Source organism: Typopeltis vanoorti, chromosome 18, assembly GCF_054136105.1.
Source record: "Typopeltis vanoorti isolate ZY-2024b chromosome 18, IOZ_Tvanoo_1.0, whole genome shotgun sequence".
Taxonomy (NCBI): domain Eukaryota; kingdom Metazoa; phylum Arthropoda; class Arachnida; order Uropygi; family Thelyphonidae; genus Typopeltis; species Typopeltis vanoorti.
The window spans coordinates 404179-430063 of record NC_143566.1 but is presented as its reverse complement, the minus strand read 5'-3'; the positions used below and the strand labels follow the sequence as shown (position 1 = coordinate 430063).

At 35.7% G+C, this 25885-nt stretch overlaps 1 protein-coding gene across 1 annotated transcript in view; it reads right to left on the bottom strand.

Moving 5' to 3' along the window:
* Positions 1-9323: 9323 nt before the first annotated feature.
* Positions 9324-25885, bottom strand: part of LOC150096455 (uncharacterized) — a 154182-nt gene continuing 137620 nt past the window's right edge. The window contains exon 6 of the mRNA XM_090408615.1: positions 9324-9488. Coding sequence (XP_090264741.1) covers positions 9324-9488 — 165 coding nt within the window. The remainder of the gene's footprint in view (positions 9489-25885) is intronic.

Sequence of the window (25885 nt, the reverse complement as noted above, 5' to 3'; positions counted from 1 at the left end):
TCTCACCAAGAAAATTTTGATTTGGAACCTCCTCCACTTAGGCATGAAGTTGAAAGAGCAGTTAAGCAGCTTAACAACAATAAGGCCCCAGGTGCAATGAAATCTCAGCAGAGGTAATTAAGGGCACAGGGGGATAAGAATGTTTCATAGATTGATTACAAGGATATGGGAGACAGGATCATGGCCTAGAGACTGGAAGAAGTCGGTTTTCATATCACTACATAAGAAAGGTGATATGAAGGTGTGCAAGAACTATAAGAACTATTAGTTTAATATCACATGCAAGCAAAATTTTATTGAAGATCATGCTAAATAGGATTGAGCTGAGTTGAGGCAGAGATGCCCGAGGAACAAGCAGGTTTTAGGAAAGGTAAGGGCATAAGAGATCAGATCCTTTGCCCGAGACAGATCATAGAAAAATATAAAGAATTCAGACTCCCTCTGGTAATGTGTTTCTTAGATTACTCTAAAACCTTTGACGGTGTTGAGCATGTGAAACTGAGGGAAGTAATGAAAAGAATGGGTTTTCCTCAACACACTACCAGGTTGACAGCCAACTTGTACAGAGAGCAAGAAGTCAGTAAAAACAGGTGTTGGATTGATTGATTGGCTTCAAGTTGGAAAAAGATTTAGGCAAGAAAGTTTACTTTTTCTTTACTTGTTTAGTATATATGCAAAGGCCATCATGCATGAAGCATTGGTTAAGCTCAAGACCAGAATTAGATAGGAGGTAGATTGATCAGTAATCTGAGGTATGCTTATGACATAGTACTCCTTTGTAATGACATGGAAGAACTAAGACTAATTCTTGACAAAGTTAAAAAGATCAGTAATAACAGAGGACTTCAATGAAATTCTAGCAAGCCAAAGATTATGGTTCTCAAAGGACATACCAACAGGGAAGCTGTTGAGAAACAAGTTCACCTTAATGGAGAAAGAATTGAGGAAGTCAGCATGTTTGAGTACCTGGTATCCATTATTAATTTGAAGAATTGCTTCAGAAGATGTCAGAAGAAGGTTAGGAATGGCTAAAACAACAATCAGAGACTTGTCTAAAATCTGAAAGGATGGATCTATCTCCATGGGAACAAAGTTGAGGATTTTGAATGCAGCTGTTTTTCCAACAGCGACTTATGGATGTGAGACTTGGAATCTAAAGAAGTCAGATAAGAAATGGATATCTGCTTTTGAGATGTGATGTTACAGAAGGCTGTTGAGGATAACATATACTGAAAGGTGTACAAATTAATGAGTGTTAGAAAAGATCAGTAGAACTTTAAGGCTCCTTAAGGATAGTGACAGAAGAAAGTTAAATTATTTCGGACACATTGAAAGGATGGAAGAGGGACTTCTCAGAACAGTAATAGAAGGTAAAGTTCCTGGAAAAAGAGGAAGGGGTAGACCATCAGTTAGATGGATGGATAGTGTGTGTGTGTGTGGAGTGGCTAATCTTCAGAGAGTTGAGATCTCCAGAAAAGCAAACAACAGGACCACATGGAGAGGCCTTGTGTGACACATCACCGAGCATTGGAGTGACCATATGGCATCTGTGGATGCCCAGTGAACATATAGATAGGCAGTCTCTTTTTTCAACATTATGCATACCAATCCATGCATGAGAGTTTGCAGAACCTACAGAAGATTAATACCAGTTGAGAGAAGTGGTTAACTTTTAAAAAAAAATAAAAGAACTAAATAAAAAAATAATATATATATATATATATAAAAACTCTTATAATGTGCCATTATGCCCAGTTGTAGATGTCATTGATTCACCTAAACATTTAGCTATAGTGCTCTCACAATATATTGGCAACACTCCTTCACACTTAAAAAACTCAGTCCATTTTAAATCAAGTATAAAAACCTCATACTAACACACTGAAATTAGAGTCATTTTTGATGTCTCCTTTCTATTTACCAATGCCCCACTTAAAGACAATTGACACCTTATTCGAACTGAATTTCCTCCCGATATTTCAGCCTATTTACTATGAAGGCTGACTATTTTGTTTGACAAGGAAAAGGAAAATTCTACAAACAAATAGAGGGTGTAAAATCTTTCATGATAAGTAACTTATTTTCGTTTTTCTAGAGAGATTGCACTAAAAGAAATGTCAAATTTTGTCTGTAATAAATTTTGTACTTGTAATAACTTAATCATGAGCCTTTGTTAAAATAATGTGGTGCATGAAGTCATTATGTAATGCTGTTAACTCATGTCCATATATGGCAATTTCAAAAGATGTGCAAAGTATAACGTAATCATGTTCAGATGTCCATACATGACCATATATGGAAGTTTTGAGAGACAGGCACATGGGCACAATGGAAGAAACGACGTTTCGCCTCATGGGCCTTTATGAGGCGAAACATCGAGAAGGACTTTGTCTGAGGTTTCGGAGTCTTCTCTTGATTGGGTTCGCAGCCACATGAGGTTTGTTATTGATAATTGAAAGAGGAGCAGTGCAGGTCTTAGGATTCTCAATTTTCACTTACCTGGGTGTGCCGCCATGTTAATGGTCCTAAAGGGCATAGAATAATCAATGACTCAGACAAAGAAGAAACTTCGCAGGGGATTAAGAATGAGCCAGCAGAAACAAAGAGAACAAAAGGGGGGGGGCACTTATGTGTGGACAAAAGATTCATGTAAAAGACAGTGCTGAACAAGAACTGTAAGTACTTATATGTGATATTTTCGAGCAAGAAAGTACATCAAGTATATTTGTGTATAGGTAGAATAAGATTGTGTAAATAATATCGAAATAACCTCACTCTACATGTGTCTTAATCTCAATTGTGTACAGTAATTATTGTGAGTAAGAAGTGTACTGTACTAGATAATCTAAATTAATATTTATTTAAGCTTACTCTAGGTATGCATTATTTTCAGTTTGTGTATGTATGACTAGCAGGATATTCTAGATTGTGATTTAAATTTAAGGGAAGAAACATAGAACCAAGAAGCCTGAATCAAGAAGAATTGAAATTGACAAAGACTTGTAATGCAACTGTGTATATATATGTTAATATGGATTAGACTGTATAAATATTCCTTTTCGATTTAATTAAATGGTTTGTGAACAACACATTGTTCACAAACAATGTGCTCTCACTACTCTATCAGGCAATGCATTCCACAGTTCACCCAACCTCCATGCAAAGAAACCATTCCTCACCCTCTTGCTCACAGCTTCCTTTCGTAACTTCCAGGGATGACCCCTTGTCATCGCTCCTTCCCGCTATTCCACCAAGCGAAAGAACTCCCCAGTGTCAACCCTGTAGCTACCTCTCAACAGTTTAAAAGTCTCAATCATATCATGAGAGGTGGTTACAGGGGTGACACTGGGGAGTTCTTTCACTTGGTTGAAAGGGAAGGAGTGATGACAAGAGGCCATCCCTGGAAGTTACGAAAGGAAACTGTGAGCAAGAGGGTGAGGAGTGGTTTCTTTGCATGGAGGGTGGATGAGCCGTGGAATGCATTGCCTGATAGAGTGGTGAGGGCAAGAACGGTCAATGAGTTTAAGGAGTGGTATGATAGACTTTGTGTTTCTTAGGGGGAACCTCCCCTCGACGAGTCTTGACAGACTTTATGTTCTTAGGAAGGACCTCACACGATGAGTCTTTTGACTCCATGGAGGTCTGAATAATAATAATAATAATATCACCTCTCCTTCTATCTTCCAAACTCTGCAGTCCACATTCCCTCGGCCGATCCTGATAACTAACATTGTATAGTCCTGAAACCAGCTTTGTTATCTGCTTCTGTATACCCTTTGCACAGTTAATTTATCACCTTCAAATCGTGTGGAGCAAATTTGAGAACAGTAGTTCAAGTATGGTCTGATTGGGGCTTTTATCTCTGCAGGTCAGCATCCGTCTCGGTATTGCAGCACCACCATTGTAATATGTTCCCTGAATTTCGGGTTTCTATCAATCACCACCCCCAGATCTCTTGTCTCTTCTACTTTCTCAAGTACTAACATCGATGTATTCCAAACTTCAAGACTTTACATTTTGTTGCATTAAACTGAAATCCGAATCCACTTGTCCATCTGCCCAGTTTATTCAAATCCTCTTGCAGGCTGCCACATCTGCACCATTTCTAATAACCCTTCCTAGCTTCACATCATCTGCAAACAACTGAATATCCTCCTGCAATCCACTGACAATGTCATGGATATAAAGGTTAAAGAATACAGGTCCCATTACTGAGCCCTGTGGGACCCCCACTTGTAACCTTCTGCCTCCTTGATACTGCCCCCACCATACACAACTCTCTGATACCTATCAGACCGCCAATCTTAAATCCGGTTGACTGACCTGACATATAAACCAATGTGCCGCAACCCAAATATCAGCTTATCATGTGGCACCCTGTCAAATGTCCCTGGAAAAAAAAAAAAATGGTAGTATATGCCTTTCCCTCATCAACTGCTCATCGCTTTATTATAAAAGGCGATCATATTATTAAAGCAAGAGCACCCCTTAACAAATCTGTGTTGACTCTCACAGATAACATTATCCCTATCTGCCCAACGGCGTGTATAGTCCCTCACTAATTTCTCCAAGATCTTAACAACTACTGATGAAACACAAACTGGTCTATAATTTGACACTTCCAGTCTGCTGCTGCCCTTATGCAGTAGCACCATCTTATCTTCCTTCCATTCCTTTGATACCTTTTCCATAGCAAGACTTTCAATGAAAAGCTAGGTCACCGGAGCTGTCAGTTCTTTAGTACATGCTCTCAAAACCCGTGGTGAAATTCTATATTTCATCCAGTCTTGCAGCTTTATTGTCATCCAGAGTACTCGGTATTTGAAAAACATTCTCCTCTTGCACTTCTAAGCCTCAAATCTGCCCTATTCCTCAACTATTAAATCCTACTTCTCCCGGATGAAATATTCGAATAAATTGTTCATTGAACAACTCCACTATGTCCTCTGCATCAGTCATTCTATTCCCATTGTCAGTATTTACTAAAGCTCATTTGACCTCATTGACCGTTCATGGTCTCACCACTCTATCAGGCAGTGCATTCCATGATTCAACTCCCCTCCATGCAAAGAAACCACTCTTCACCCTCTTGCTTTTGCAACTTCCAGGGATAGCCCCTTGTCCTCACCTTTGTCCTCTAAAAATATGTCATCCATACCTCCTAAAAATATATACCGAGATATATCAAACTCTCTGATATAATAAATTTTTAAACTAGTAAAACTTGATATTTAGTCTATAGGCTAGAATATAATTGAAGTTTTATTACCATAATAAGCCTTGCTATTTTCTCCATCTGATAAGAGAACCTAGATAAGATCTGCAGAATATTCTAAATCTTACATACATTTTCCTTTATAACATTTTGAAAATGACAAAAATATTGCCATTCACTACGTAAAGAAATTTTTTTTCCCTTAAAATTCCTACACTATATCCAATTGGAAAAAAAAAAAAAAAGTAAACCAAAGTTTAAAAAATTGTACCTCTGCAAAAAAAAATGTTATCATGCTTCATTACTTTTTTGGGACGGTATGGTGTACGGATATTTGTAACATTCAGTCAATTTTTTTTTTACACGTTTACCTCTTATTCAAATAAGCTTAGTTATTTAATGAAATTTGCATTTTTACTATGCCTATTATTAATGTATTTGCTATAACAATTTTTAGAATTTTAAATTACTTTCACATTTATATACTAACATGTTCATCCCAGGCTGTCTCTCACACAAACTGCACCTCAAGCAGGACTATACTGTATTTTAGTTCTACAATAAAATGTTTACTTTGTTAGGCTTGAGACTATGCAGTATGATGTTCATTCCAGTTGTTTCTAAATATTCCAGTTTTCACTAAATACACCTTACACTGACTGTTTCTGTGCTACCATCAAAAATTTACTTTATATGGTGCTTATAGTTCATGTATTTCTCTATATAGGGTCATTTGCATTCCAGTATTAAACCACCAATACATAGCGGTTATACATATGTTCTGTGGTCCTGAGTGAAGGTCGAGTGCCACATGAGTTGATTTGTTTCTTTCTTTCTCACACATGGTAATTAAATCATTTTACTAGGTTTTATCTGAGTTTTGCAGATATTATGTTCATCTAAGAAGTAATACAAACAAAGAAGAACAACAAAAAAAAGTTTTGAATTGTAAAGTAAAAATGAAAAGGATTACTTACTTTTTACCCTTCAACAGTAAGAAATCAAAAGTAAGTGAGAAAATGAGTGAAGAGTTAACTATAGAAGCTATATCATAGACTGTTTTTGTTCATGACGGTATCAATTTTCAGCAAGGAATGACTGACTAATGACTGGTCAAGTTGCTAGACTGTTGATGAAAAAACTGACTTTTGTGCAAATTATAAATTGATTATAATCAACATAAGAGGCTTGGATGGAGGACTGTTGTTAGGGTTGATTGGATGATGTGTTCGTTATTTGGCCACATGGCTCGGACACACTCCACTCCCTTCCTAACACACTTAAACAACCAACACCCCAGAGTCCAGTTCACCTTAGAAAAAGAGGAAAACAACACTCTCCCCTTCCTAGACACTTTAATCACTCGCCAGCTTAATGGATCTTTGGTTTTCTCTGTTTACAGTAAACCCACTCATACTGGCAGATACATTCACCAGCAATCCCATCACCCCCCCCCACAGCAATATGGGGTTATAAAAACACTATATAACAGGGCAAAATTAATCTGCTCAGATGACAAGGCCCTAACTACTGAACTAACCATCCTCAACACTTTCTTAGTCAATGGCTATAACCCCCAAAAAATACTAAAACCAGTAAATCACAACCCCCCCTCCACAATAAAGATTACACCAAATCTATCACCATCCCCTACATCCAGGGCACCTCTGAGAAAGTAACCAATATCCTCAAAAAATATGACCTTACTTCTTGTTACAGACCATATAAAAAGTTAGCATCCCTTATCCGCTCTACCAAAGACCAACCACTTCCCCTAGACCTACCTGGTGTATACCAGGTCCCTTGCAGCTGCAAATTGTCCTACTTTGACCAAACAGGTAGGACAGCAAATATCAGGATTTCAGAACACAAAGACTACATCCGGTTTCACCAGTACAGCCGCTCTGGGCTGGCAGACCATGCCTTAGATACCCACCATAGAATTCGTTGGAAGAAAACAAAAATAATACACCGCAGCAAGCTTAAATACGAAAGATTATTCAAGGAATCATCAGCAGCTATAAAAAACGTTCCTAACCTCAACAAATTTGGGTGCATGAAACTGCCCCAAATTTGGGAGACTTTCATTATGAGAACTTCAGCCCAACTGCCAAGACAACCAAATGAGCCCGCCAGAGGGCACCATTAGGACTTTAGGAACAATATTAGTTTCTTGCTTTCTTCCTCATTTGCTTTTGTTAGTGCCTGCGTGCACATACCATATCTTTATGTTCCTGAAGATGGCAACGTGACGTTGTCGAAATATAGAAGTTATTCATTAAAGTTGCCTTTAATTAATATACTTCATATGCGTTGTTAATTTCGTAAACTAATTACCAGTTGTTATATATCACAAGAAGAACAAACCATTATAGGATTTAAGGTATCAAAGGACAAGTTGATGCTGGAAACAGCAAAATAAAACTGTTATTAGTTTAGCATAATGAAAACCCAAGGCCCTTCAAAAATATTTCAAAAGTATTAGCACCTGTTAATGGAAATCCAATAAAAAAGCACAGGCGACTCCAGAAAATTTTTCAAGACTGGTTTCTCAATTTTATTATTATGCACAAGTGTACAGGAATAATGAATTATCTATGTAATATCTTAAATATCAATTAAGATACTGCTGTTCATGGATGATATACCTGGTGACTCAAAAATTATCACAAAAACATAAAAACAATACTCTTGCCTACAAATACAACTTCCTTCATAGAATCCATAGATCGTGACATTATACAGACCTTCAATAAATATACCTAAATGGCATTCGGAGAGGCAGTAAGAGTCACTGAAGGAAAGACTGCCAAATCATTGAACCAGTTCTGGGAAGAGCAGGACATTTATCAAGTTGTTAAAATATGGTAGATGGGAAATTACATCAACCATGAGTGCCACCTAGAAGAAAGTCACTCCCCACCCCTATTATTCAAGCACTTTGGAATCTGAAGATCACTGAAGACATAATTAGACCTCTGGAAATAATCATAACATTACAATTAAATTAGGAAAAAAATGACTTTATTGAATTGTTGCAAAATCATACAAAGGAATTAAGCAAACAAAGCATTAATGGAGCTTGAAGACCAAAGAAACAAATACAAGGTTTGAAAAAACAAGAAGTTAAACCACCAGTACAATTTGAGACTAAGATAGCAGAATGCTTTAAAACGATATAAAAAGGACTGGATGGCTTAAAGGGCCAGGATTCAGATATTGAATAGTTTGCAAAAGTGTTTAGAGCATGATGCTATCAGAATGACATAAACTGATTTACAATGAGAAAAAGAGCTATAGTAGTACAGATATTATTGCACAAGCACCTCTAGATACCATCAACATCTGCACAGTCTAAGAACATACTAAATTATTAGTGTGTGTGTGTATATGTGCATAAGGAATATGTAGTACTGTATGCATTAGCTTTCTTATAATTATGTTTTTATATTTATGTACTTGATAAAAAAAAAATTTATTCAGTATCCTATTATTTTGCAACACACATGTCAAAAATGCATCTTATTTAAGGATCATTTTAGTTACATTGGTTTTCAACTTGTATAGAAAAGAATTTGGAATAATTAACCACATAAGTTGAAGATTTACTGTGTATACACACACACCAACACACAAAAGGGTACAAGAACTACAGCACATTAATCACAGGTGAGGATGATTGTTAAGAAGGAACCTGTTAGTATGTTTTTTTGAAAAACTGGAAATCAGTCCTTGAGAGAAATGGTATAAAGAAAATTGCACCAACGAATGGAGATAGATGGAATTAAGGAAGAGGATGAAAAGTTGGATGAACAAATGCCACACAGATGTTGACAGGATTAAGGAAAAGTGGAGTAATTCTAACAATACATAAGATGAATGCTGTGTACTCTTTCTTGCCTTATAAGTACTGGTTAACAGAAAACTTGTCCTATAATGAGAGGAAAATTTTGCATCTGAATACATCCTACTATCCTTCCCTAGCAAACAGGAAAGCCATGGATATTTCATTCATAAGTCTAATAATTCAACTTGTAGAACAGACCTCCATACATTTTATATATCTATATAGATAACCATCATAGCCTATCATATTTTAATAATGAAATTAATTACTCACACTTTTAAATGCAAAACAGGTTGATCTTTTACTGTATGCAGGTTTAGTTTTCTCCTGAACTATTAGGTTTGTGGTGAAGGGAGTATCAGTATATATTTCTTCAGTAGAGGGCGTGATTATTCCATCTCCCTTCTTTGATTTCTGGTTCTGCAACTAAACATCATATGTATTGAATATATAAAAAACAATGTCAACATTAAACTGATTAGTTTATTTCTAAACAAACTATACATTCTAGATAAGAATGTAATCCATTAAACCAGCTAATTCAACATTGGAATCAATGCAAGCTCATTCTAAGACCTGATGCACTGAAATGCACATTAAGTGAGATGATCATGAGAATACATCTTCATTTTCTTTTTATATTAGTCTAGACTTAGTCTGGGCTGATCTGATTTTATTACTAAAAGGTATCTGCCACAAAAATCAGAAGGCAAAGTCAGGTAATATGGTGCTTGTTTGTACCATGAGACTAATGTCAGTAAAATGCAGGTTCTTTTGGCCAGTTTGCCTGTTTTGCAGGATGAAAAAAACCCAAGTTACTAGGAGGAAATACTCTATCACCTCTGCATGAGACCAGCCAATGGTAATATGGTGCTTAAAGTATCTTGGCAAGACTTTCTTAGCTCAGAATGGAATAGCCATTTATGTATTAAGAAAGATTGTTTTAGCCAAATTAATCAGTGCTGTAAAGATAATTTTGAATGTACAGAGAAGATCCGTGTTTCACAGTGTGCTACATCTATCAACTGCATGTTAATTATTATTATATTTTTTTGCTTGATTAGAGAGTAAAATTATATTAGATCAGATTTCACTTTTATTGAAGAGGTATGATGTCTCCAGGGCCTAACTCCCAATGATAAGATTTCAAGGCCAAAACCAGTCTGGGCAGTGACTCATCCCATAATGCATAGAAATATACATGTCCAAAAGGAAGTATGCTGCACATTATGCAATACTGAGATGATCAAAAGTCAATAGTCTGAATATACAAACAGCTTAGTCATTAAGATACCTTCCATGCAAATTTTTGTTTGCTGATGCTTAGGTAAAGGGTTAAAATAACAATATAATTAGTCTAGTACAATTTGCTCTCTAACTCAGAAAAGACTTTCCATAACTATCTCTGTTCTGAAGTAAAAGTATGGTACTACACCATTTTCCTCCTTATATATGAAAAATATGACTTCAGCAATTGATTTATGCAAGAAATCAAAACCAGCCTGAGTAGTACTCCCTCCCATAACTTCTATACATGAAAAAAAAAATCTACACCTTTGGATTTTTCATGGATCAAAACATTATCTGCATACTGCCTTTCATCATGCAATTACCCTCATTACCTGTCGAACAAAGGAAGGATAATTATTATGAATGAATTTAATTCTGGCAGCATAGATTGGAATGAAGAGATAGCATTTAGGAATAAGGAAAACAAATGTCTGGAGTTCTTGGAAGATAACTATCAGAGGCAGCATGTAAAGGAGGGCATGCAAGGATTCAGATAGTCCTTGGATGATCATCAGAGGATGTAATTGTAATTGTGAGTGAGGTTTCACACTTTTTTTCACACTCCAGTTGGTGAGAGTGATTCTGACAAGCTTAGCAGACAGTTTGGAACTATAACATGAAAGGAGGAATTGAGTGGTAAGGAAATAAATGCTGCTTGGGAACAGACAAAGAAATACATAATAATAATCAGCATCAATGTGTGAATGTATTCCGAAGGCCAAAAGGATGAATAAGGTATGTGTCAAATGGATGAATAAGGGAGCTTAAGCATGAAATATGGAAGAAGGTACTTTGGAAACAGTAAGGAAACAGTAACTGATAATTGTAATAATCAGTTACATGAAGAGTATAAAGAACAAGCTAGGAGAATGACTCAGTAAGGAAAACAAAAATGCAGTATGAGTAAAAATTGGCAAATCAGGTGAAGAAAATACCATAGAGAGGGTTTTTTTATTTTTTAGATATGTGGAAAGTAGAAGGAAGAATGATCATGGTAAGATTATGTTAACGGATGAAAATGGTAGAATGGTACATGCTGCAGAAAAAAATTTAAGGTATTCAGTGAACAATTTATAAGGGTGTTTCATCCTCATCAGGGTGGAATCATGAGGAACTTAAGTGTAAAGGACATAGGAGAGGATAGCTTAATTGTGAGTGAGCAGGAGGTATTTGAGGAAATAAATAACCTTGATGTTAATAACGTGAGAGGATTTGATAACATATCACCATGCATCTTAAGGGAATGTTTCAGGGAACTGGCAGTAGCATTAGCATGCCTGTTTAATAAGTCTTACAAAACACAGGTTCCAAGAGAATGGAATGAAGGTAAAATTGTTTCACTGCATAAATGTGGTGATAAGGCTTTGGCTTCAAATTATAGGATGATCTGTATATCTGGTGTTGTGGTAAAGGTATTAGAGAGATTGGTGAGAAGTAAGATACAGAAATGAGTTGATAACAGTAGTATTCTCTGTGGTTATCAGCATGGGTCTGTTAAAGAGAGATTATGATTTACTAACTTATGTACTATTTTGTCCAAGGTGACAAATACCTTGGACAAGAGAGATGCACATACAGTGGTGTACCTGGATTTTGCAAAAGCTTTTGATAGACTACCACATGACAAGCTGTTAAATAAACTAAAACAGATGGGATTGGATAACAGACTTCTGAGTTGGATCAGCGACTGGCTGTCAGATAGGTATCAGAAAGTTGTATATGGGGGTGCAGTATCCTGAAAGAGGAAGTCACTAGTAGCTTACCAGGGGTCAGTTTTGGGACCATTGTTGTTCAATTTCTATATTAATGATATTGGGATGGATTTAACTAGTGATATGCAGGTGTTTGTAGATGATGCAAAATTGGAGAGAACAATGCAGCGTCAAGTGGCTGTTATGGCTTTACTGGAGGACTTGAATAGATTGTATGAATGGGCAGGTAAGTGGAACTATCAGCTGAATGTCGCAAAGCATGGCGTTTTCAGATTTGGTAAGCAACTATGGGATACAAAGTATACACTTAGTGGAGAAACTTGAAAGGAAGTAGAAGAGATGAGAGATCTGGAAGTAATGGTGGACAAAGAACTGAAATTCAGGGACCACATTGCACAAATTGTGAAGACATCATTAATGGCAATGATGCAGAGGACTCTGACACGGAATAAAGAGGTTATGATGACATTGTATAAAGCCTTGATCAAGCTTCATATGGATTATTGCTCACAGATTTGGCTGCTGGGTTTTCATAGTGACAAATATATGTTGGGAAGGGTCCAGAGAAGATTCACAAAGGTGGTCAGTGGTCTTTGGAATGTGGAGTACGAGGACAGATTGTGAGCATATAAATTGCAGAGCCTTGTGAATAGGCAGAAGAGTGGGGATATGATTGAGACATAAGCTAGTCAAGGGTTGTTATCAGGTTGATATGGAAAAGATTTTTCATAGAATAGGAGGGGGGGGGGAGTAGAACAAGAGGCCATCACTGGAAACTGTATAAGCAGGATGTGAGGAGTTGGTTCTTTGCATGTAGTGAATGTATATACATTGAATCAGTTTAAGGTGTGCCTGGATGATCATTGTGTGCAATAGTGTGTACCTCCACGATGACTCCATGGAGGTCAGATGTTAATAATAAATATAATAATAATGTCTTCATCATATAAAAACTATATGTAGTGTAGCATTAGTAGTGTTTCTGTTGCTAGTTGTCATTTCTAAAATAAGTATAGTATTTCTAACCTAATCCTCTCAGCTGTTGAGAAAAAGAAGAAAGAACATTTCCCTAAAATGTCACACTAAAGAGCCTCAACAGCAATACAGAATGAATCAGTAATATCTTGTTTCATTTTCAATTAACTGATTCATTAACAGACACCCTAAACAGAAATAGATATTCCTTTTACAGGCTGATAGAGTATTTATGTAAAATAATTATTTCTTAATTTATAATAATCAGTTTTGCTTTTATTATAAAAAAATATGAACTATTTGATACAGTTTTCTTGGAAACAAAAAAGGGTTTGATTTTTTTTTAATAAAAAAGGTGCATATGTTTTACATAAGTGCTCAACTATTTTTCCTCTGGGGGTGGGGAGATTACCCACTTATCAGGACAGTGGTATTGAAGAGAGAATTGTTTAGCAGTAGAAACAGTAGTAGTAGTGTGAGAGATGAAGAGAGAAAACGGGAAAACAAGAGGAATGGGGAAAACATGGGGAGGCAGGGTGGACAGGAAGACATTGCATAGGGAGAGTGGATGTTGAAAATGGCAGTGAACGTGTGTATGAAGATGGAATATATTGCGATGTGGGTGGGGAAGTTGAGACTAAGTAGATATTATGTGGTAAGTAGTGATAAAGGTGATTGAGCAAGTGTGTACTCATAACTAACAAGTGGCTTAGATAAGACTGGTTATAGACAAAAAATAATTACTGTGTTTGTTTAGAAATGCCAAAAGTATCAAAAATAAGGGAGATGAAATGATTTCACTGCTTGAGTTTATTTGCCTCAAAATTTATATTCAGTAGTATTTCAAATGAACTTGCAGTTGAAAAATGAAACAGATTATTAAAAAAATGGCAACAGACTTAGTTGGTGAAACTAGTTGGTATAACTTAGTTGTTTATTATATACACTTGATCAATATAATCCCAATAAAAGTTTTTCCAGAAACAGATTATTATTATTACTGCTGTTATTTGTAGAGTGCTCATTTCACTAATAAATAATTCAGTTTCTTAACTGTTCTAAATTACATGGTAAAAGTATCTGAGACATGTCCTATGTGGAAATGATTTAAATTTTTTGTTTATTTCGAAGTATTCCAATCACAACCGATCCTCCCTCAATACACACACAATCACCAAGACCACTCACATTAAATGAATTATAAATATCCACTTTCTTATCATTTCATACTTCTCACAGAGTATTTCACATTTCAGTAAACGAAATGTATAATTTCACTATTTAAATTAAGGGGATATTAAATCCCACATTGTTTTAAAACCGAATAAGAAACTCAAAGATTGGAATCAGAGAGTTTCATGTCAAATATAGTAAACTATAAAAATATCGGCGATTACTAGCGTGAGATAATGCAAGTAGTCCTAGTACGTAGTACAATACCGGGCAACTCGCAGCAAAGGTGGTAAAGTTCTGATTGCTACTCTTGGTATTCATAATGTAAAAACACATTTCCTAGGAAATGTGTTTTTACATTATGGAAAATACCAAGAATAGCGATCAGAACTTTACCACCTTTGCTGCGAGTTGCCCGGTATTGTACTATGTACTAGGACTACCTGCATTAGCTCATGCTAGTAATTGCCGATATTTTTATAGTTTACTATATTCGGCATGAAACTCTCTGATTCCAATCTTTGAGTTTCTTATTCGGTTTTAAAACAATGTCGGATTTAATATCCCCTTAATTTAAATAATGTTTATATCGCTGAAATGAAGCCTATTGGCTCTTTATATTTAAGTATAATTTCACTTTATCTGCTGAGACATGAAATAATTATTCTCTTATTTATATCCATACTAATTCATTGTTATTTGATTATTCCAACCACCACTTTCTTTTATTTCTGGGTCCCACTATTCCGTTGTTTAAGGAACAGTGATCAGCTAAAATTATTGTATTTTTAATATATAGATTACCTGTTATTGACCATACTTAAAAATTCTTATCTCTATGTCATGAAAGTTAGATAAGAAGGTTAATGTTATTTTCTGCCCTTAGGAAGGAAGGAAAAAGAAAAGAAAACTAGGACATCCTCTAAGAGATTCAACGATTACTTCTAAGGCCGGAACAGGCAACTCTAAGCCTAAATCCTTGACAAGCCAAGCACGATGATGAAGGAAGGAAGCTGAACAGCATGGAATAATTTTTTTTGCACTTCTGTTTATTGAAATAAATATGGTTTGAGCATTACTTAGTTTTTTCTTGCACTTTTCCAATATATAGAAATATGCATGCCATGTCATTATGTTTACAGTTTTGAATATTCCATAAGAGCATTATTTTTGTACTTCCAAAACCAGTGTTCTAATGGTAAATGGTTTTCTTTCATTTCCATTAAAAAAGAATTATGAAAATAACAGTGAATAACTAATCTTACTTTCAATCACTCTTCCTAAGAAACTGAGAATAATAGAATATTACTATTATTATTATTATTTCGTGACACCTCCAAGGGGTCCAAAGACTCATTGAGGGAGGGCACCTATTCAACAACTCTTTGTCACCACCGCACTTAATCCACCAACATGACTGTCAGGGGGCATGTTTGGGTTAAGACTGCGTTCGAAGAGCTCCGAAAGATAAGTTATTTAGTTTTAAAAAATAGCGTTATTAGTTTAAAAATTCTGTTAGAATTAGAGTATATTGCAGAGTTAATTAGTTTAGCTTAAAAAATTTGTATTAAAGAGTATTAATTTAGTATTTGATAAGATACGGTAGATACGTAGTGTAGCACATGGCACCAATGTAAAGGAGGGCAATGGCATCCAAATTCGTCACTGTTTAAAGAATTTAATCCAAGGGAGTTCGTCCAGTGTAAGGTCTGCGGAATGTATGCTTTGCCAAGAGCGGCTGGAGTTTGGTTTGAGAGCGATAGTGGTGATAAAGTGTGCCGAAAATGTCATGAAAGTGAGGATCTAAGGTGTCTCAGGGGTCGCAGGATTGACGTAGTGGATGAAAGTCAGAATTTGATAGACAATTGGCACCAGATAGCATTGAGAGCGAGTTTAAAAGCGATACAGTTGAAAGTGAGAATAAAGGTATAGAGTGAGAGAATGGTTTGATCGATATAAAAAATGAGGAGTTAGCAGCCATGAGGGAGATAGCTCGGTTGTGCGGAGTGAAAATGTCTAGTGAGTGAATCGGCTAACAATAAGAAGCAAGTGCGAGATAAGAAAAATGAGAACATGATCGGGAAAGAAAAATTAAGGAGCAGGTGTTATACGGTGATTCAGTAGTAAAAGGTATAATAGATGACAGTTTGACAAAATCATGCTTTCCTGGTGCAAAAGTTAATGATGTAAGTGAGGCTATTAGAGCACAAAAGCATAGGGTGAAAGAAATTATTGTAGTGGCCAGAACGAATGATTTAAAAGGTGAAAATTTTGAAATGAGAGAGGACTTGAAAGAATAACTAGGGGTACAAAAGAAAAGAGTGAGAGAGTTAAGATAGTTGCCGTGGCATGACAGACTAGAGTTGAGAAGGAAGTCCATGATTGCGAATGACTGTGCGTAGGTTATGCAGCAGGAGTGGTGTGAAGTTTGATGTGGCAAAAGGACTTATACAGGAGGGATGGTTTGCATCTGAATGGATTTGGTGTTTGGAGATTGGAAAAATTGTTGCTGAATGAAGTGAAAGTGGATGTGTAGAATCAAAAAAACGAGCTTTTTTTTGGTGTGTGTGTGTGTGTGTGTGTGTGAGGGGGGGGGGGAGGAGAAGCTGTTGAGTGGATATACAGACATCCATGAGGCAGTTGAGTGTAAGAATGTGTATAATATGCCTGAGTTAGTACGAAGGATAACAAACCAGAATGGGATAGTTAGTATAAGACGTGAAAATAGCGGTGGAACTAGGGCCTTTTGCACTTTATGTACACTAATGCCAGGAGTATTAGGAACAAGGAGGAGGAATTCTTGGCCTCGGTTGGCTCTTCCTGGCCACAGGTTAAGGTTATTGGCATTAGTGAGACATGGCTAACAAGGGATGATATAATTAGTGGGATAGAATGTGAAGGGTATATATATAGTGTGTTCAGGAAAGACAGAGAGAAAAGAATGGGAGGGGAGTGTTATTGATGATAGCCAATGAACTGCAACCAAAGAGAATAGAAGTTCAACTGCAGGATAGTGAAAATAGCACATTTGAGGCTATCTGGTGTGAGATTGAGACCAGAACAAAATATACAGTTGGGTGCTACTATAGATCATGAGATGGTATGCATAGGAAAATAGACTCAGTGAGTGGAGGAGAGGTAATTATTATGGAGGATTTCAACTATGGGGGATTTCCCATTGATTGGAAGGAGGAGAGGACACATGGGAGGAGGGAAATGGATTTTGTGCAGTTACTAAGGGATAACTATCTGAGACAGCATGTAATAGAATATACTAGGGATTTGAGAGTGCTTGATCTAGTGATTGCATCTGAGAATTTGACTACAACCAATATAACCACGTTGCCAACAAATGGTGAGAGTGATCATAAGGTGACCTGGGAGGTGGAAGTGGCTAAATGTGTGGAATTTTCAATTAACCTCCCAACCGGTGTGGTGTGATATAGTCAGCTCTTCCTAGCTTTTTTCATGGATCAAAACTTCGTCGGCATTCTACCTTTAATTATGCCATTACCTTCCTCCGCCGTTAATCTTGTTACGCTATTCTATAGCCATTAGTGGATTAACTGTTGCTGAGTGACATTTGTGTCCCCCTGTCTCTACGTCTATTGTGTTGCTTAGAATTTCATTTACTGTCCTAAGTTATTTGACCTTTCTTGCCTCTAAAATGATTTATTGTGTCTCTTCCCAAAAATTGAAACGAATTTCACATATGCAAAAAAAATCAATCCTGAAATGATCACTGATCAGCTTTTGCAATGAATCTATTTAGTGATAGTAAATTTTGTGTATTTTATTCTACAAATCAGTGCACCGGAAGAGTTGCACTGATTGTTCTTTCACTTTACATATAATAATTGAATAATTTTTTTTCGAATTTCAGAATTTTCAAATGTTTGCTTTAAAAATATTATATCAAATATTTATATTTTTAAATAATATTTATTGAAATAAATATGTCCTTTTGCTTTTGTTTCTAAAGCAAAAGGACATTTCCAAAGCATTATATGGATCATCACATTTCAGTTTTAGAAACGATTTTTTGTTATTCATAAAGACAAAATAAAAAAAAAATGTTAAAATGCTAAATTGCATTATTCGGTTTCCGATTGTGTCTTTTTTTTGGTATCAAAAATTTATATCCAATGATATTTTAGCAGTGATTCTTCGCCTTGGTCTTTTTATTTATTTATTTGTATTATGCGTATTACGATAATATCTAATGCATATCCTCATAGATATGTTGAAAATATGTGAAAAATATCATATACGGAGTGATTCAAAATTTTTGCTCATTTTGAAGATTTTCTAATGCTTCCGCCCCTCCCCCCCTCCTTATTCTCTCCTGGAACTCAATTGCATAACTACTCTAAATTTCTATAGAGGTTTGAAAGCTTTTCTAGACAGTATTCAAAATCAATTACTTCATTTTACCATTTTGACAAAAGACATCTGGCAATCATATTGTACCATGAAGCTTCTAATTCTGTTCTATTTATTTACAATATAAAACCAGCTGTTCTACTGTCTGCTGAAATCATGTGAAATTTTAGAAATAATATGCTATATTTTCACCATGCAAAATTGTTTATATGCATACCACACAAAAGAAAGTTCAGTAGTATTATTTTTGTTTGTTTTTCTTTAAAAAAATCTAAATATTACTTCTGCTGCTTGAAGCTATTTCTGAAATAATCTACGTTTTATAAATACTTGGTAATATCCTCTTAGCTGGAGGAAAAGTTGAAGGCTTATTACTCTCAGTGCTATTGAGAAGAAAGGGGAGAACACTAAAGTCGCACTAAAGTGCCTCAGGCTGTAGTGCAGAATATGTCAAGAATGTCTTGTTTCCTTTTCGATTACCTATATCCTAACAGAAATACTGACATTTCGTTTACATGCTTATACATTATCTATGCCAAAATAACTGTTTAATTTATAATGACCAGTTTCACTTTTATTATCGAAAAATTAGAAATTAAATCATACAATTATCTTGAAAAAGAGGATTTGAATTATTTTCAAAGAAAAGGTGCATATGCGTTTCATAATCTTCTTTTTTTGGGGGGGGGGGGTATAGACCTAATCAATCTGCGGATATTTCAGATAATTTATTTCATAAATCGTTCACAAGACAGCTGTTACAAATGTAAATCACTTGGGGAACATACCCATTCATTTTAGTGTAATATAGTAGCAAAGGTTCAGTTACTTTAGATATGTAATCTAGAAGAAAATGTTATGTCTGCTGAGATTAGAATCTTACGTGAATAATTTTTCTGACATGATTTCTCGATTCGTTATAATGTAACCAATTTCCAGATTTTTTTCCTCATGCAGACTCCATGTTATATGCAGTGATTTCTTCTTTGTACTACAAGAAAAAAAAATCAGATAACAGAAAAAAATATGTAGTATTTTTTCCACTGGCTGAATTTACAATGCTCTTTCTTCGTGTTTTGAAGAGAGAGTGCAAATGACTTTTTTCTTACTATTTTTGCCATTATAACATCTCATATAATTATAAGAGTGACATTTTCCATTTTTCTCCCACACAAGAAACAAAAATAAGGTAGTAATAATATTGTTGATTATGTCAAACTTCATTGTAGCAGAACTTTTTATTACAAAACTTTGTAATATATATCTCCGAAACAAGAAATTTGGAACCCATATCACATCAATGTTGAGTGCTGGCAAGGTGAAAATGTTCCCGTTATTATTTATATATTTCATTTATTAACTAGGGGGGCTATGCCCCCCTAGTTAATAAATTAATATTTATTAACTAGTTGTATAATTGGTCATTACCAATTCATAATTAATAATGAATTGGTAATGACCAATTATACAAGGAAACCAAGAAAGTGAAAAGTACAAAGAAAGTACAAAGAACAGTAGATCACTATACAACATTAAGAAAAAATTTAGTAATATGATTAAAGAATTTCATGTTATTCTATATAAAGCAAGGTTGCTCAAGCGTGTCCTAATGGAAATCTGTGAAGTATTATTTGATTTCGAAGGTTTTGTACAAAAATAAAAATAATATAAACTAGAACGTCAGCAGCCGGTTTTCTTTTCTTGTTTTAAAAGAATATTTCAAATAATTATCGTGAATTAATTTCTTCGAGAACAAAGAAAAATCTTTTGTCTAGTAAGCGATTAGAAAAAAATTAGAGCAAAAAAATAAAAAATAAATTGGTTCTCCAAGCTTTGTTCACTTAAATATTTTTAAGTGAACAAATTATACAAGATCTTTATTTTGTCCAGACATTAAAATTGTATTGTACAATAAAAAGAGAAAACAAAAATATAAATAATTTCTCTATTTTTAGTCTATCCTATATAACTAAAATCCAGTTGACCAGCATGGTACAAGGAAGTGCGTTTCTTGTTATAGGCAACTGAAAGGCAGCTACGAATGCGAGATAATCCGATTAACCGTTCTCTTCAGCATGAGGGCTTATCACACTTTCTAATGACTATACATAAAAATATAACGGAAAAACTCACGTAGAAAAATTATTTAATGGTATAATTTTCGCCCGTGTGTCACAGGCATCTTCAGTACAATTAGGCACAAAAATTAAACATTAACTGACAATTCCAAAAAGCGCCACCTAAGTAGCTGGTGTAAGATAACTAAAAAGGTCAATAACTTTCCTAAAAAAAAAAAAAAAAAAAAAAAAAAAAAAAAATTAATACAATAAAAAGTTAGGAAAGATTAGCTGATTTGTAAAGTACTATCTCCCATAAAGGGGACAGACGTAAGCCGTCGGATCTGTTTAAGTTAGGAGAATGAAGTAGAGTTTCACATGCTTCTTTATAAAGGCGTTCCATGAGAAACTGACTTTTGTGAAGAACTCTTGTCTTTTTCCAATGAACTCTGTGTCTAGTGAAGATGGCATGTTCTGCAAGTCCAGACTTTTCAGGTTTAAAGTATTCAATATAAGATTGGTGTTCTTCTAGCCGAATGGAGGCAGATCTTCCCGTTTGTCCGAAATAACATAATCCACAAGAGCACGGAATCTGGTAGACACCTGGATGATTGAGATGTGGAAGCTTGTCCTTTGGAGAAGCGAGAAAGGTGGAGATTTTTCTAAAAGGTCGAAAGGCAACAAAAATATTCAGTGGTTTTAAAATTTTTGCTATACGTTCACTGATGCCTTGTATATAAGGGATGGTAATGCGCGTTATTTCCTCTGTGTTTGAAGAGGGAGACATATTAAATCTACTCAAAGTTCTTTTAATGAAGCAATTCTTATAGCCATTAGATAGAAAGGAAGAAGTTATATATCGTATTTCTTTCTGTAAAAGATCGTCTGTAGAACAAAAGGAGTGGGCCCGATGAACCAGTGTTTTAATAGTTCCTGCCTTTTGACTAGGATGGTGATGAGATTCCGCATGGATATAATGGCCTGTATGAGTCTTCTTTCTATAAACTGAGAAATGTAGGTTACCATCTGGTTGGCGAAGAATTAGAAGATCTAAAAAGGCTAACTGCTTATTTGATTCTACTTCTAGGGTAAACTTGATCCTAGGATGAAATGCGTTTAACTTATTGAGAAATTGTTGGAGTTCATCAGAAGAGCCATTCCATACAGCAAAAATGTCATCGACATATCTGAACCAATGAGTAGGTCTGGGAGAAATATTGTCAAAGATACGTTGTTCAAAATGTTCCATAAAGAAATTGGAGATAGCAGGAGAGAGAGGATTACCCATTGCGCATTACCATCCCTTATATACAAGGCATCAGTGAACGTATAGCAAAAATTTTAAAACCACTAAATATTTTTGTTGCCTTTCGACCTTTTAGAAAAATCTCCACCTTTCTCGCTTCTCCAAAGGACAAGCTTCCACATCTCAATCATCCAGGTGTCTACCAGATTCCGTGCTCTTGTGGATTATGTTATTTCGGACAAACGGGAAGATCTGCCTCCATTCGGCTAGAAGAACACCCATCTTATATTGAATACTTTAAACCTGAAAAGTCTGGACTTGCAGAACATGCCATCTTCACTAGACACAGAGTTCATTGGAAAAAGACAAGAGTTCTTCACAAAAGTCAGTTTCTCATGGAACGCCTTTATAAAGAAGCATGTGAAACTCTACTTCATTCTCCTAACTTAAACAGATCCGACGGCTTACGTCTGTCCCCTTTATGGGAGATAGTACTTTACAAATCAGCTAATCTTTCCTAACTTTTTATTGTATTAATTTTTTTTTTTTTTTTTTTTTTTTTTTTTTTTTTTTTTTTAGGAAAGTTATTGACCTTTTTAGTTATCTTACACCAGCTACTTAGGTGGCGCTTTTTGGAATTGTCAGTTAATGTTTAATTTTTGTGCCTAATTGTACTGAAGATGCCTGTGACACACGGGCGAAAATTATACCATTAAATAATTTTTCTACGTGAGTTTTTCCGTTATATTTTTATGTATAGTTATGTCTACTCACGGTTTACCTCTTTTAAAACTTACACTTTCTAATGGGCATGACAGTCAAATTGCACTTCTTATCCAGGTTCTTTAAACAGGTGGGCTGAAACATATCCAGATTTAGTTGGACATCTATAGACGTCCAAGCCGTTTGGAAGGTTAAGTCAGGGTATATGTGGAATTACCAGGTTGGTAAGTATGACAAGCTTAGGAGATTGCTAGGATCAGTGCCATGGCATGTAAAACTTCAAGGGCTGGATGTTGATAGTGCATGGGAAGTGATAAAGGAGTGTTTGAGGGAGGTAATGGCTGACTGCATCCATTACCATACATTACATGAGTCCAGAAAGTATATCAAATGGGAGTTAAATGGATGAATAACACTATTAAGCTTGAGATGCAAAAAAGAAACAATTGTGGAGGGAATTTAAGGAGAAAGGTGACCCAGCAGGCACACAAACAGTACAAAGCACAAGCCAGAAGGGTAACTAGTGTGGTAAAGAAAGCAAAAGCAGATTATGAAAGGAAATTAGCAATGCAAGCTAAAGAGAATCCCAAACAATTCTTTCGATATGCTGCTAGTAAAAGAAAAAAATGTATATGGCAGAATGATTTTAAAGAATGTTGATGGTAGGAAGGTAACTGAATCAGGTGAAATAGAAGAATTACTAAGCAAACACTTTGCAAGAGTATATCATCCAGGCGGTGATAGTGCAGGAATGAGTGAACCAATGGCTTATACGGGAATCGAGGTGAATGAAATGGAGGTGAATAGTATATTACAGAACCTTAATGTGAATACATCTGTGGGATTGGATGGTATACCAGCTCGAGTCTTACATGAAGCAGCAAAGGAATTGTCAGTGCCTTTGACGATATTGTTTAATTTAAGTCTCGGCTCTGGATTAGTCCCAAGGGGGTGGGAAGAGGAAAAAATAGTTCCTTTGCATAAAGGAGGCTCTAAGACTGCTGTTGCAAATTACCGAACAATTAGCATATCAGGAATTGTCATCAAGGTATTGGAGAAATTAGTCAAGAGCAAAATACAGAAATGGATAGATGAAAATGGGATACTGAATGGGGGGGGGGAAGCATGGTTTTGTGAAGGATAGATCATGTCTCAGTAACTTGCTCACGCTTTATAATACAGTGACGGCTGAACTGGATAAAAGTAATGGGCTTATAGTGATATTGCTGGACTTTGCCAAGGCCTTTTATAGGATACCACATGGAATTCTAATCGGTAAACTGCAGCACATGGGAATGGATATAGGGTTGGTGGGATGGATAACAGGGTAGCTGATGGAGAGATATCAGAGAGTAGCTTATTCAGGAGTAGAGTACGAAAGAAGTCCTGTGACTAGTGGAGTGCTGCAGGATTCTGTTCTTGGGCCATTACTTTTTAATTTGTTCATTAATGATATAGGTAAGGATCTGAGAGGAACTGTTCGTTTATTTGCCGATGATGCAAACTTGGGTAGAGCAATGGTTAATACATATAATATCAAAATTTTGCAGGAAGATTTGGATAGATTGACAGACTAGGCTAAGGACAATGAATGTCAGTTTAATGTGACAAAGTGTAAGGTTATGCATTTTGGGGTGAAAAGATTAGCAGCAGTATACCACATTGGTGGAACTGCACTTCAGGAAATTGATGAGGCCAGAGATTTGGGGGTGTTGGTGGACAGGGACCTTCAATATGACATTTTCTAACTCACCAGGGAGTTAAAGTTTAGGGGGGGGCACATAGCAAAAGTAGTTAAATCAGCTCATCAGATCACTTGGTTACTGAAGAATACTTTGATGAGTAGAGACAAGAGAACTATTGTTCCTCTTTATCGAGCCTTGATAAGACCCCATCTTGACTACTGTGCCCATATCTGGGTGTCAGGGTTTCTTTTTGATGGGGAGGAGATAGAGAGGATCCAGAGGCAAGTGACTAAGATGGTAGTTGGTCTATGGGATGAACCTCACGAGAACAGGTTGAAGATCTGTGGGTTACAGAAATTGGTTGATAGGCGGAAAAGGGATGATATGATTGAGATATTCAAATTACTGAGGGGCTTTTACAAGATTAATTCAGCGGAAATCTTTCAGAACAGGTGTGATGGTGGGAGAACGAGGAGCCATTGATCGAAACTGAGCAAGAGTGTAGTTAGCAAGGGTGTTAGAACTAAGCTTTTTACTTGGAGAGGTGAATGAGTGGAATAAGCTGCCAGAGTCTGTTGTGGGTGCTATGCCTGTGAATGAGTTCAAAGCAAAGTATGATAGATACTGTGCGAATGCTGAATGGTTCTTGACATGATGTTTAAGGCCTCCCTCGATGAGTCTAAGACTCCTTGGAGTTGCCCATAACAACAATAATAACAGCTACACTGAACCACCATCATCATCATCTACTGACTACCACTACAAATATTTTTTATCTGTAAATTGCGTCTATTCTGAATGCCGCTTTGTCTGTATGCAGGATGAAAAACCCCGAGTTTCTGGGAGAAAAAGTCCTTCTACCTCCATATGACATTTTCTAACTCACCTTCAACTGAAAAATTCCCCATATAAAGATCCTATCATCATGACGAGAATCAAACTTAGGCCTTTTCCAATTGAAGGCTGCGATGTACCATCATTCTTCCAATTGCACTATGGAGGTGCTTATTATGTAACTATTGTTACTATCACTCTACTGTTATTATAGAATACATTTGACATTATGATTATACAATGTTTTCTGATATAAATTGATATGTGCATAAAAAGAGAGTCCCTTTATCCTACTTTTAGAATTTTTAATTTATAAGAATTATATCCCACAATACAATCATAATAATAATTATAATTCTATTGTGCAGAAATTTGGAATTCACTTTTAATGTATGCACCTATACATAATTTGAATGATAAACTATAGCAAAAGTATCACCACTTTAAAACTGCCGCATAATATCTAAACTAGCAAAAAATATACAGTGACAATTTATTTCATAATTGTTTATTTCTTTGTAGTGAGTAATTCTGGAAAACCAAGAAAATTAAAGTGCAATGAACTGCAGATTACATTATACAGGTTATTCATATTGTGATATGATTAAATACTTTTGTATCCCTAGAAGCAAAATCATCAAAATGCAGACCTTCAAGCAACCTGGAAAGTACTCTTCAAACTATGATTATGAATAAAAATAAATAAATAAACAATCCTCAATTTTGGAACATATGGGACTTTTTT